Genomic DNA, 14,170 nt, shown 5'->3' on the forward strand with positions numbered 1-14,170 from the left:
CCCAATTATCACCCCTCTCCTACCTTCCACAAGTGTTTAGGAAGTTTTAATTAATCAAAAGACTTATAATTTTATAGTAAAGTAAGGTTTTTTTAAAAGTAAGATTTATGTTGTTACACGTTTGTGTGTGTGCATGTACATGCATATATATGCTCTCATGCATGCATGTGCATATGTATATAGAGGTCAGAGAACTTGCAGGAGTTGAGTCTTTCACCATGTTGGTACAGGAGATTAAACTTATGCCTTTAGCTGATAAGCCATCTTGTCAGCCTTTTAATGTCATTTTTACACATATAATTTTTTCTAATCTAAAATTCAACCAAGAAATTTGTTACATTTGATAGTATCAAGACTCCAAGTGCCAATTTGACACCTATATGGCATAAGTAGCCAAAGTTGAGAGGGATTAGAAAATCTAGGCTAAAGTCTTGGAGAGATAGCTCAGCAATTCCTGTTCTTATAGAGATTCCAGGTTTGATTCCTTGTGGTGGTTCTCAATGTATGTGTAACTCCAGTTCCAGGTGATCTGATGCCTTTGTCTGGCCTCCATGGGCACCAGCATGCATGTATTGCACCTATTACATTGCAGGCAAAACACTCATATACAGAATAAAATAAATCCTTAAAACCTAAAAGAAAGAAATTCTAAGTAGGCTATGGTGATGAGGAAGAAGATAGCTTAGTGGGGGAAAAGTGAGTGTGGTACAAGCCTGATGACCTACTTGCATTTGGATACCTGGGCTCCAGAATTAAAACGTCAGATGTGGTAGTGGGCATCTGTAATCAGGCCTAGTGCTCCTCCTATAGCAAGGTGGGAAGGGGAGGTGGGGGAATGATCGAAAACTTATAGACTGGCTAGTCTGTAGTTCAGTGGCAGAAATGAGAAATCCTGCTTCAAAACAATGTGGAAGATGTTCTTAAAGACCCGAGTTTGGTACTGGGAATTGTGCTCCTGTTTTGATACTCAGTGACACCTAGAATCCTGTAGTTTTGTTTTTTAAGACCAAGTTAGCTTTCATATATGTAAATATAAGTTAAAAGCAGTTTTTATTTCTGTTGACCGTGCTAGATACTGAATACAGGGCCTTGTGTTTACTACTAGCCAAGTGCTTTCCATTAACTACATTCTCCAGTCCAGTAGCAGTTCGTTTTATTTGTATTATAGGCCAATTAATGGATACAGAATTTGATAGTCTATTAAATAAGAATGGCATGTTGGTTAGTTAAGGAAAAAAAATCAATTTGCTTTGAAAAAATAATCACATAAAGATTTCTATGTGTAATCCAGTCAGATAATAATAGTCTTTATACAAATGGATGTACAAACATTAATCAGTTACTAATGACTAGTCTTCTCAAAACATTTCAGTGGACTGTGAATGGACAGCTGAGGGTTGGATTTTTTACCACCAAACTAGTTCCTTCAGGCTCAGAATTAACTTTTGACTACCAGTTCCAAAGATATGGGTAAGTAATGGTTTTGGTTCCTATTGCTGCTTCTGATAGGGAAAATACATGTTCAGATACAATGATATAACATTCTCATGTGAATTATTTAGAAGTTACCAATAGTATCAGTTCTCAGCTATAGTATACCATCATAATTTTTTTTCTATTATGTGATTTTTCTGGCCACTAAGGGATTTACAGTACAGGAACAGTGAAATATTCCCCACAACTCAATATAATAAAACTTTACTATAAGGCTGGGGTGCAGCTCAGTTGCTAGTGTGCATTCATGAATCCCTGGGCTTGATTCCCAATACTAGATGAAAGAATGGTATGTGGCGATGGGGATCCCATCATGTAGGACCATGGTTCTCAACCTTCCTAATGCTTTTAAATACGCTTCTTCGTCATGTTGTGGTTCCAACCATAAACTTATTTTTGTTGCTACTCCATAAGTAATTATGCTATTATGAATCATAATGTAAATATCTGATATGCAGATGGTTTTAGGCAACCCCTGTGAAAGGGTCATTCAACCTAAAGTAGCCCTGACCCACACAGATGGAGAAGCAGTGATGTAGGTGGAGGATGAGAATTCAAGGCCGCTCTTGCTTGTGTATCAAGTTGAGAACAGCCTGGCCTACATGAGACCCTTTCTCAAAAAACACAAAGCAAAATGAAGAAGAAAAAGAATTCATTATAGAAATACCAACTTCGGGCTGGTGAGATGGCTCAGTGGGTAAGAGCACCCGACTGCTCTTCTGAAGGTCCAGAGTTCAAATCCCAGCAACCACATGGTGGCTCACAACCATCTGTAACAAAGATCTGACTCCCTCTTCTGGTGTGTCTGAAGACAGCTACAGTGTACTTACATATAATAATAAAATAAATCTTAAAAATAAAAAAAATACATACCAACTTCAGTATATATGTATGAAGAGAATAATATCCTTGTTTATCCATCCTTTATCAACTTTTGGATAATATTCTTTGACTTATACCAACCATATTGTACTCCTTTTGGAGCTTGGAGAGATGGCATAGTGGTTAAGAGCACTGACTGCTCTTCCAGAGGACTTGGGTTCAATTCCCAGCACCTGCATGGGAGCTCACAACTGTCTGGAACTCCAGTCTCATGGGATCTGACATCCTCACAGAGACATACATGCAGGTAAAACACAGGCATACAAATAAACCATAAATCAATGGCTTTTGAAGGCTGAGTGGCGGCATACTCCTTTGATCCCATCAGTTAGGAAATAGAGGCACGTGGATCTCTGTGAGTTTCAAGGCTACCCTGGGTCTGCATTGTAAATCCAAGCCAGCCAGGGCTCTGAAGTTAGCAAGGTAGAGTGGTATATGCTTGTCTTCCCACATTGAAACCGTGGAAGGAACAATATTAAATAGAACCAATAAAGTGAAGGGGTAGAAATTTCAAGTAGGGTGTAGAATTCTGAAAGCTTCCCTCCTCCCCAGATTATACCTTTATTACCTTTGATGCTTATATTAAAAGGCACAGAGATTAAGTTTCTAGGATATTTTAATCCTTGCTATTATAGAAGAAGATTTAATTTTCTTACTTTGTCTAGTGTGGGGTTTTTTTTTTGTTGTTGTTATTTTTTGTTTTTGTTTTTTTTACCAGTGGCTACTTTTCTTGGCAGTGATGCTGTCTGTTTCAGATATTTCTTCACATATTTTCTATTTTAGAACTTAGTGATCTCTGAAATTCTTTCAGTTCTGAAACTGTTATCATAACCAGGACAAATGCCAAGAAATATTCCTGTTCTACTCATTATACTGCTTTTCCTATCAGCAGGTCACTACAGACAGACTAGGTGCTGCATACGATTCCTACTTTTTTCCTTTCTGTGCTTATATTAGCCCTTCTGAGGGCAAAGAAGTAGATATGTTTATGAGTCCTTGCTCTGTTTGTGAAACAGTTTACTTTTTTGCCTCTTTTTTTTTTTTTTTTTTGGATGTTGAGGTTCTTTTAATAGAGAGATTTCCCGAATTGCCGTACTGGGCACTCCTTCCTCGCTTTCAAGTCTGATTTTCTTCATGGCCACCATCTGGCCAGTGATTCTGTGTCTACCTTATACACCACACCATAAGTACCTTCTCCAATTTTCTCTATATAGTCTTCCATAGTTACTCGACAGGTTACGACAGACCCTCTCTGTCCCAGCTGGGGCCACGTCGAAGTTCTGGACTGCGCGGACGCAGCAACTCCGGGAGCTTAGAGGCCGAGTGCCCACTTTTTTACCTCTTAATTGCTTGCAGAGGTGGATTTTACCCAGGGCTGTAGCCTTAAGTCAGAATTCTTTTTGCTACTTTCCTTGCATCCCTGGTTTTAGTCAGTCAGTTGTTACTGTATTTACTCTTGCCAGAGCTCATCCTGTGTGATCAGTTGTTAAATTAAGCCTTGAGTGTCGTGATACTGCATTTTTTATGTTTTTGTAATAGTGGATCTTACTTTTTGGTATACCAATAAAACATTTATACATAAGTGATAGTGTCTAAACTGTGTTAGCAATTTTATTTCTAGCACAAATAATTTATATAGCTTCTTATTTTCATGTTTCAATAAGTAGTTTTATTGGCCTGTTTTACCTGACAGGTGATACAAGATTAGGAAAACGATGAAGCCAGTCCTGCTGGTGCATGTCTGTAATCAAGCTACGTGGGAGGCTGAGGCAAGAAAGCCATAGGTTCAAAGCCAGACTGACCAACCTGTTGAAACTGTCTCAAAAATAGAAAGTAGTGAGGGGGCTGAAAATGAAGCATATTAGTAGAACTCTTGTTCAACTTGTACAACCCATGGATTGAATTTGTCTTCCCCACTGCCCCCACACATTCAGAAATTAAGAGAAGGAATGGTGGTGAAAAAGGAATATTTTTTTTTTTACAAGCAGTTCGTAGGCATTTCTATTAGAAGCAGGTTTGTAAGTCTATTAATATTAAAACGTTTATATTTCCTGTAGGTTGGTATAATTCTTAACATGTTGTCACTCTTACATGCTTTAGTTTTGCAAACCTCATTCTCCTGTTCCCTGACAGCAAAGAAGCTCAGAAGTGTTTCTGTGGGTCAGCCAACTGCCGGGGCTACTTGGGAGGAGAAAACAGAGTCAGTATCAGAGCTGCAGGAGGGAAGATGAAAAAGGAACGCTCTCGAAAGAAGGATTCAGTAAGTTTTCGGCTCTCTGTTCAAGTTTTAAGGAAATAGCTTTTCTGATTAATTTAACAGGAAAATCCAGGTTTGGAGTAGATACCAGAAAAGAAGTATGGATGGCTGTTTTTATTTTACTTTAATAGATTATAATAGAAAACTGCTTAAAGTTTTTGGTTTATAATTCCTCTGAGCTTGTCTTTGTTTGGGATGGACACGGCTCTGCCAAATGTGCAGGTTAAGGCACAGTGTGCAGGAGTCTGTTTGTTACCTGTTCCCAGGGATCAAACCCAGATCATCAGGAATGGCAACAAGCACTGAGCCATCTAACCTGCCCTATATGTATATGTATTTTATTGAATAAACACACCAGTTTGTTTAACTGTGTCACACATATTTGTATTGTTTATTTGTGTTTTGCCATTATGAATGTGACAGTAGTTAGCATCATAGGCATTTCCTGGTACATGTTGTGCAGACGTTTTTCTGTATGTTGTTCTTATAAGTGGAATTGCAGGTAGGAGAGATACAACTATTTTGTATTTTAGCTAATGCTTTCAGTTTTTTATTTTATATTTTCATCTTATATTATTTGTTCTTTATCTCCCTTAAGGACAGCTTTTTAGAGAAAAGTATTTCTGTATGTGTTTAGCCTGTTTGTGTGTCTGTGTACCACATGTGTGTCTGGTGCCAGTAGAGGGCAGAAGAGGTCATCATATCCCCTGAAATTAGAGTTGCATACTTTTGTGAACTCTTGTGTGGGTCCTTGGAATCAAACCTATGTCCACTGAAAGATCAACCAGGCCTTTTAACTGATGAGCCAACTCTCCAGCCCTAAAGTATAGTCTTTAAATTTTACATTCATTGTAACATCTTCCATCTTAGCATCTAAAAGTATATATACTTGAATTATAGAACCTATTTTCCTGCTTCCCTTATCCCTTCCCATCCATTTTTCCTTTTTTCCCCTTATTTGCTCTGTATGTGTGGATAGGGGTAGGGATAGGTGTGCCAGGGGAAGCCTGATGGCAATTTGCAGGTGTTTATTTCTCTCCTTTTACCATATAGAGTATAATTTATTAGACAAAGATGCAGGTGCCATTACACACTGAACCATGTCACTGCCTTGAATTCCTCATATCTTGGATTATAGGCCTGATTGATCTTGCCCAGCAATGCTGAATCTTGAGGAATGTATGTTAGGCAGATATTTTGCCATTCACATAGTTGATGCATGAGTGAAATGTTTTTCAGATTGATCTCATCAATTTTTATTCCTTTTTATTTATATGTTTTAAGTTTTTTTTTTTTTGAGACTGGGTTTCTCTGTGTAGCCAGCCCTTGCTGTCCTAGAACTCCCTTTGTAGACCATGCTGACCTTGAACTCTTTACATCCTGAGTGCTGAGATTAAAGGCATATATATAACACCAAGCTAATTTGGTTGTTTGAAACAGGGTTTCACTATGTAGCTCTGGCTATCCTGTAGCCTTAGGTACCCACTTCCCTCTGCCTCTTGAGTGCCACCTCACCTGGTTTTCAATTTATATTTTAACAGATTTAATGATAGGAGATGTCTTGTTTGTTTTCTTCCCTTCCTTACTTGGAGACAGAGTAGCCTAGGCTGGCCTTGAGGAGTTCATGGTCTTCTGCCTCAGCTTTCAAAGCTGATGTTACAGGCATGGCTTAGTGATGGGTATGTCCCTGGTCCCCAAGCCTAATAGTATGGTTCCTTCTTGTGATTGTTCTTTCCATTTCTAAATTACTTGTGAAGCTGGACATCTCCCGGCCCCCCAGGTTGTTTGAATAAGTGAGTGGGTTATACTTGTCTTTTAACTAGAATGTTTTCTTTGCTATGCTAGGTGGATGGAGAACTTGAAGCACTGATGGAAAATGGTGAAGGCCTCTCTGATAAGAACCAGGTTCTTAGTTTATCCCGGCTCATGGTTAGAATTGAAACTTTGGAACAGAAACTTACCTGTCTTAAGCTCATTCAGGTAAGCACTTCAATACTAATATATTTCTGAATTAAGGGTAGGACATTTAAACTAAAATCTGGCTAATGGAGAAAAATTAATAATGTTTTAAATTGTCATGCAGGTTCTTTAGAACTTTGAAAGCTTATACCCTTGACTGAATAGTTTAATATGAATAGCAAAGCTCGTTTGCTTACCCCTTCGGTTAAAAGTACATGGTGGGATTTCTTTTAGTGTGATAATTCATGGTACTTGGTATAGCTCTCTTGCCTACAAGTTACTAGCCTACCAAAACTATTTTACTATATAATCCCAAAGCAAAGAATTTTAGCAGTCATCTCATGTATTCCAATTTAATAAGTATGCCATAAGAAAACAATAAAAAAAATCTAAAAAAAAACTTTTTTTCTTCTTTTTTTTCTTTTTCTTTCCTTTTCCTTTTTTATTTATTTTTATGAGTACACTGTTGCTGTCTTCAGATCCCATTACAGATGGTTGTGAGCCACCGTGTGGTTGCTGGGAATTGAACTCAGGACCTCTGGAGGAGCAGTCAGTACTCTTAACTGCTGAGCCATCTCTCCAGTCTCCCTAAAAAAAAATCTTAACAGGAGCATTGGTGGTATAGTTTAATGTCAGAGTGTTTGTCTCGTATAACGAAGCCCTAGGTTCAAACCCTAGCACTGAAGAAACAAATCCAAACCAATTATTAGGAAAGAAAGCTTTTTTTATTATTATTTTATTTATTTATTTGTTTTGTGTGAGACAAGGTTTCTCTGTATAGTCCTGACTGTCCTGGAACTCACTTTGTAGACCAGTCTGGTCCCAAACTCAGAAATCCGCCTGCCTCTGCGCCCCCCTCTCTCTCCCACCCTCCCCACCCCCTAGCGCTGGGATTAAAGGCGTGCGCTGCCACACCCAGGGAAAAAGCTTTTGAATAAGGATCTGAATAAAAGAAAAAAAAAAAAGAAAATTATGTAAAAACTAACTTTTACTGTTACAGGATTTTCAGCAAAGTAATTTTCCATGACATTCAGAATATTTTTTTAAAATTTATTTTATATACATGAATACAATGTTGCTGTCTTCAGACACACCAGAAGAGGGCATCAGACCCCTTTACAGATGGTTGTGAGCCATCATGTGGTTGCTTAGAAATTGAACTCAGGACCTCCTAAAGAGCTCTTATCACTGAGCCATCTCTTCTGCCCCAATTTTTTTCTTTTAAAGATTTATTTATTTTTATTTTATGTGTGTTGCCTCTATGCATGCATGTACACTGTCTGCTTGCGTAGTGCCTACAGAGTCAAAAGAGGGGTTCAGTTCTCTTTTCGAGTTATGGATAGTTGTAAGCCACCGAGTGGGTGCTGAGAATTGAACCCAGGTCCTCTGCATGCAGCAAGTGCTCTTAACCACTGAGCCAATACCAGTTCCTAAATTATTTGATTACTTTTGAATTATTGCATTCATTTTTTTTTTGTTTTGTTTTTTGTTTTTTCGAGACAGAGTTTCTCTATGTAAACCTGGATGTCCTGGCACTCACTTTGTAGACCAGGCTGGCCTCGAACTCAGAAATTCACCTGCCTCTGCCTCCCAATTGCTGGGATTAAAGGCGTGCACTACCACCATTTATTTATTGTATGTGTGGGCATATGTCTTTGGAGGTCAGTGGAATAGTCAGTTCTTTTCCCACATAAGACCTGGGGCTTGGAGTCACTAGGCTTAGAGGTACGTGCCTTTAACTGCTTGAACCATCTTGCCAGGTCCAGGATTGAACTACATTGTAAATGATATGTTTTAATAGTTTTCCAATGTTAGTAAAGTTCAAGTGCACTATTGGGAGGAGGAGGGGTGTGTGTGTGTGTGTGTGTGTGTGTGTGTGTGTGTGTGTGTGAGAGAGAGAGAGAGAGAGAGAGAGAGATCAAGAGAGAGATCAAGAGAGAGAGAGAGAGAGAGAGAAAGAGAGAGAAAGAGAGAGAGAGAGAGAAAGAAATATTTGGTTTTTTTGATACAGGGTTTCTCTCTACCCCTGGCCTCCCAGACCAGGGTAGCCTCAAACTCAGACATCTTCTTGTATCTGTGTGTGCATTAATTTAAGTAACGTTTGCACTGGTGTTGCCCCCTAACACCCTGCATCATGCCTTTTCCCTCTATGAAAGAACACACACTCACAGTCCTGCCTCAAGTCATTTCTGGAACGTCATGGGTTGTCACTGTTGTGGATCTGGATGGCAGAGCTTGGCGACGGCCGGGAAAGTAACCAGAAGCTTCAGGAAGAGGTTAGTTGCCATTTCCCTACATTTCTTAAAACCACTTCAGGTGTTGGCTTAGGTAGAGGGAATATAATACTGGCGATTATGCATATAACACTTCCATCAGTGTCAAATAGCAAAATGTTTATTATGTCTGTATCATTCCTGTGGCTATAACTTTGCTTTTGTATTGAATTTACCTTTGGTTTTCCCCATAGCATCTTCTAAAGTCAGTTCTATATACCAAGAACTGCAAGCACAATCTATCATGATAGTAATTCAGTTGATTGCTAAGATTATTATCTTTAAATTATGGGGAAAACATAGAAAATTTGAATTTTGGAGTTCTGAAAAATTTAGAACATTCTGAGAAGCAAAGAAGTGTTTTCAAAGGTTCAAGTAAAGATTAATTTGGCAACATTATTAGTGGATTTGCAGTTTTTACAGTTTACCATGACTTTTCATAGTTAGCTTTAAATAGTTTCTTCCCCAAAGTCCGTTATTTAATAAACATTTTTTTAATTGGTTTTTCAAGACAGGTTTTCTCAATGTATGCCTGGCTGTTCTGGAACTCACTCTGTAGACCAGGCTGCTCTCAAACTTACAGAAGTCTTTCTTCTCCTGCCTTTGCCTTTGCTGAGATTGGTGTGTCACCACTGCCCAGCCGATAAAAACACTTTTTAAAATGAAGTTTTGGGGACTGGAGAGATAGCTCAGTCGTTAAACCACAACCCAAAATAAAAATTAAGTATTGGAGTGGACATACAGTAATTTTTCTTGCCCTTTTTCAAAGAGGTCTGGGAATACCTTGGGGAGGACTTAGGATTCTATAGACCAATACTGGAAAGTAATTTGTAAGAAATATTTAGATTTCAGTTTGAGGGATACTATGGATGTCTTCCCCTAGATAGCTATTACCCCAGGCTAACTTAGAAGATAATGCTTGAGGGGCTGGAGAGATGGCTCAGTGGATAAGAGCACTGACTGCTCTTCCAACGGTCCTGAGTTCAAATCCCAGCAACCACATGGGGTGGGGGCTCACAACCATCTGTAACGAAATCTGATGCTCTCTTCTGGAGTGTCTGAAGACAGCTACAGTGTACTTACATATGATAAATAAATATTTTAAAAAAGAAGAAGATAATACTTGAATCTTTCAGATGTGGAAACTATCATTTTAATACAATGGTGTTGTATGGTTCCCAAGTTTCTGTTATAGTAACTTTGAGAATTTTATCAAAAAAATAGACTGGAAATACATACTAATACTGTTTTTCTTTTTTTAAAGCTGCATAGTTTTGGGGATCCCTTACTTTAGAGAATATTTATCAATCACACTTAGTGGCATGGGTAGGCATTATGTCATTACCCTGTACTTTTTAATTATAGGTTCTCTTCCATCTTAAAAGGAAACAATGTTATAACCTTCTACATCTATATTTATGAAGACATAGTTGTTAATTTAGTAAGACAGTACCCAAAATGTACTGTTTTCTGTATCTGAGTCCTCACCTGATTTTGAAAGGTCCGCTATACGGAGTGATTGATTAATTTTTTATTATGTTTAATCAGATTATAAAGACTTTGGAGCATTTGCCCATTCCTACTAAAAATATGTTGGAAGAAAGCAAAGTACTTCCAATTATTCAGCGCTGGTCTCAAACTAAGACTGCTGTTCCTCAGTTAAGTGAAGGAGACGGGTATTCTAGTGAGAATACATCACGTGCTCACACACCGCTTAATACACCGGACCCTTCTGCCAAGCCGAGCACGGAAATGGATACAGATACTCCCAAGAAACTCATATTCCGCAGACTGAAGATTATAAGTGAAAATAGCATGGACAGTGCAGTCTCGGACGTCACTAGTGAGCTAGAATGCAAGGATGGCAAAGAGGACCTTGATCAGTTAGAGACTGTCACTGTGGAAGAGGATGAAGAGCTGCAGTCCCAGCAGCTCCTCCCACAGCAGCTGTGCGAGTCCAAAGTTGAGAGTGAAGCCACTATTGAAGTCAGTAAGTTACCCACATCTGAACCGGAGGCAGACACGGAGACAGAGCCCAAAGACAGCAATGGCACAAAACTAGAAGAAACTATTGCTGAGGAAACACCATCCCAAGATGAAGAAGAGGGAGTGTCTGATGTTGAAAGTGAGAGAAGCCAGGAGCCACCAGATAAAACAGTGGATATAAGTGATTTGGCTACCAAGTTACTAGACAGTTGGAAAGATCTAAAGGTAAGATTAACCTTTTTTGTGTTGTCATAACAGAATTATTTAGATTCCGTGTGCTGTAACCTAAATAAAAACTGACATTTTTAGCAATGAATATTTTTGAAAAATGGAATATGATCTCTCAGTTTGTGATAGATGTGTCTCCAGTGTTAAGTTTTTGTAAGAGCCATAACTATCAAACCATAATACAGATAATGTCCATCTTTTTTCTGACTGAGAAAGTATAGCATATTGGCGATTTTTATTTTTTAATTCCTCAGCTCTTCATATAAAATAAAACAAAATCCTTCTAGTATTAAACTTACTCTATATGTAATGACAGCAGATGTTTAAAATAATTGGAAATCCAGTGAATGGGCTAATAGAAAATTAATTAACAATGAAATTGATTGGAAAACCCTGGTAATTTAGGAACTTCACATTATAAAATATTATGAAATTTTATTTTAGAGTGAACATCATGCCACTAGTTTTTTTTTTGTTTGTTTGTTTTTGAAATAGTCCTGCCCTTAAGTTTTTTGTTTGTTTGTTTTAATTGGGCCAAACATATTACCTAAAGGGGTGGGGGAGCTAGGCATTGGTGGTACATGCCTTTAATCCAGCACTGGGGAGGCAGTGGGGGAAGCAAGCCTGGTCTACAGAGTGAGTTCTAGGACAACTAAGGATACACATATATAGAGAGAGACCCTGTCTCAATAAATAAATAACAAATGGGGAAAGTCTGGAAATTTTGTTATATACTGGCATATGTGTGGGTGTATACATACATATACATATACACACACATACATACACACATTTATATATTTTTTTTAAGTTATTTATCTATACAAATACACTGTAGCTGTCCTCAGTAACACAAGAAGAGGGCATGGGATCCCAATACAGATGGTTGTGAGCTACCATTTGGTTGCTGGGAATTGAACTCAGAACCTCTGGAAGAGCAGCTAGTGCTCTTAACCGCTGAGCCATCTCTCCAGCCCTATATTCTTGATAAAGAATGCAATAAAATGTGTAGAATTTGCATTTCAGAAAACCAGTCTGGATCTTGAATAAATATGGACATATGAAAATTTGAGCCTATGAGAGCTCATAGTTCACTTGGACTGTAAGCTGGGCTCCGGCTTTGGGGCCGATGGGAACAGCTTACTTCCTCCCTTTTATACTTTCTGCTCCTCCTTTCTTCTCTCAGAGTTGAAACAATCTGATAGATCAGCAGTGCAGGTTTTTGTAGCAAGGTGAAATTAAGAAGCTCATTGCATTAGATTCTGTGGTTTGAGCCCATGGACCTTAGAGTTGGTTGATTGTACGCTGTGCTTCCTGTTCGCTCTGTTGAGACCTTTTCATATATCAGTCTGTGCTCTTCCTTATATATGCTATACTTTGATTGCTTAATATTTATCCTAAACTCAGATTTATTTAGTGTGAAAGCTGACTTTTTAAAATAAATACAAAAGGAAGTTTTGATAGTAAGCCTGTCTGTGATGCTGTGTATTATTAACTGCAGGAGTCAGAATTTTGGTTAAATGAGAGATACTAGAGTGGGCACTTGTTGGGCCTTTCTTTCAAGCCTGCTTTGTGACAGCACAGGGTCTTGAAATTCCTCAGATGTTTGGAGTAGACTGTTAGCCAGAATGACAGTTATTTAGTAATAAAGGTAGAGGTAAAAGCGAGTACACAAGTGGACAAAGGAAAGACATAGAAAGCCACAGCTTGATAGAAGAAGAGAGGGTGCTCTTTCTTGTGAAGAGGTTTGCTAGGAAGTCTGTGGTCAACATTTTTCAGATTGTTAAGATATAATCTCATACCCTTGTCTTAAAATCTGTAAGATGTAAGGCTTTTGATTTTCTGTGCAGTAGTTTGTAATTGTAAACGTATAATTGACTCTCTGGGATGTATTAAGACTGATAACTGGAACACTTAACTTCATTTTCTGAACACCTAATTTTCAGTCCTACAAAAGTTTTTCATTTTCTTCTTATCCTTTGAATTCCTATCTGAAAGACCAAAGTAGTTTCACAATACTGTGTCTATTAAGATCTTCTTAACTTTAGGTTACATTTTTATTTATATTTAAAATAAAATATTTAGTTTTTAGATTTCATACTTTGTATTTATCTGACTTCTTAACATCAAGGATGCATTAAATAAAATTCTCTTTCTTTCAAACTTGTTTGTTTGGGCGTTGCATTGCTGAGAAACATCTTTACTTACTGTGAACTGATACTTTGTTACATATTGGTGCTGGGGTTCTTAATTCTTCTATTCTTTTCATAAGCATTTACCATGTCTGATTTCTAAACTTTGAATACTATTGTCTTTTAAGTTCAAAAGTTTAGCTGGCACTTGGCTAGGAGCCTGAAATCAAGAATTGATAAATTGGATATGTTTTGGAGAAACATAAAAATCTCATGTGATTACTATATACTACACCATCCCGGCATTGAAAGAGTTAACTACTTCTGTCTGACTTCACCTATGTGTTTAAGTAGACATTAGCTGAAAAGAAAATATCTTATTCTTTCAACCTTACTAAGCACCAGTGGCCAAGTACTGTGTTAGTTGCTGATATTAGTTCATACCACTCGAATTCTCCCTGATCTTGTGGGTCTACTGTATATATAACATTGCTGGACCTGCATTTCAGTTGTCCTCTCTACACTGGATGGAGTAAAGAACTGAACAAATACCTTCGTACTCTTTAGTCTTGGTTTTGCTGTGAAGACAGACTATAGGGATCATCAGTACAATGTAAGAGGGTGGAGGGAAGGGAATGAAGCTTCATGAATGACTCTTTGTCCTCCCAGATCTGATGATGACCCCCTTGTAACTTGAACCATTTCCATCTAGCTTCTCAGGGCAGCAAGGAGCTTGTTAACATCACCAGCTGACCATGTGTCTCCTTTTCTCAACTCCATTTCCAACTTCGTGCTGAAGAAAAACAAGACCCTAGCGTGCATTCTGTGAAGAAACAGGAAGATGGTTGGGAAGTTGGATGATGCATGAAAAGTGTAATAGGTGAAAAGAGGACAGAGGTGGTTAACTCACTGGCGCCGGCCTTGTTTTGGTGCGTTCCTTGTCAACAATTGTTGTTGTT

At 38.2% G+C, this 14,170-nt stretch overlaps 1 protein-coding gene across 6 annotated transcripts in view; it reads left to right on the top strand.

The window, feature by feature from the left end:
* Positions 1 to 14,170, top strand: part of Setd2 (SET domain containing 2) — an 86,134-nt gene that overhangs the window by 30,699 nt on the left and 41,265 nt on the right. For 4 of the 6 annotated variants that reach the window (XM_006512088.4, XM_006512091.4, XM_006512092.4 and 1 more), the window contains 5 exons: positions 1,373 to 1,470; positions 4,510 to 4,636; positions 6,479 to 6,613; positions 8,749 to 8,868; positions 10,414 to 11,076. In XM_006512088.4, coding sequence (XP_006512151.1) covers positions 1,373 to 1,470; positions 4,510 to 4,636; positions 6,479 to 6,613; positions 8,749 to 8,868; positions 10,414 to 11,076 — 1,143 coding nt within the window. Of the gene's footprint in view, positions 1 to 1,372; positions 1,471 to 4,509; positions 4,637 to 6,478; positions 6,614 to 8,748; positions 8,869 to 10,413; positions 11,077 to 13,923; positions 14,141 to 14,170 lie in introns of all 6 variants that reach the window. The other 2 variants (XR_001778893.2, XR_001778892.2) reach the window with 1 other exon arrangement.

The sequence above is a fragment of the Mus musculus genome, chromosome 9, assembly GCF_000001635.26.
Source record: "Mus musculus strain C57BL/6J chromosome 9, GRCm38.p6 C57BL/6J".
NCBI lineage: Eukaryota > Metazoa > Chordata > Mammalia > Rodentia > Muridae > Mus > Mus musculus.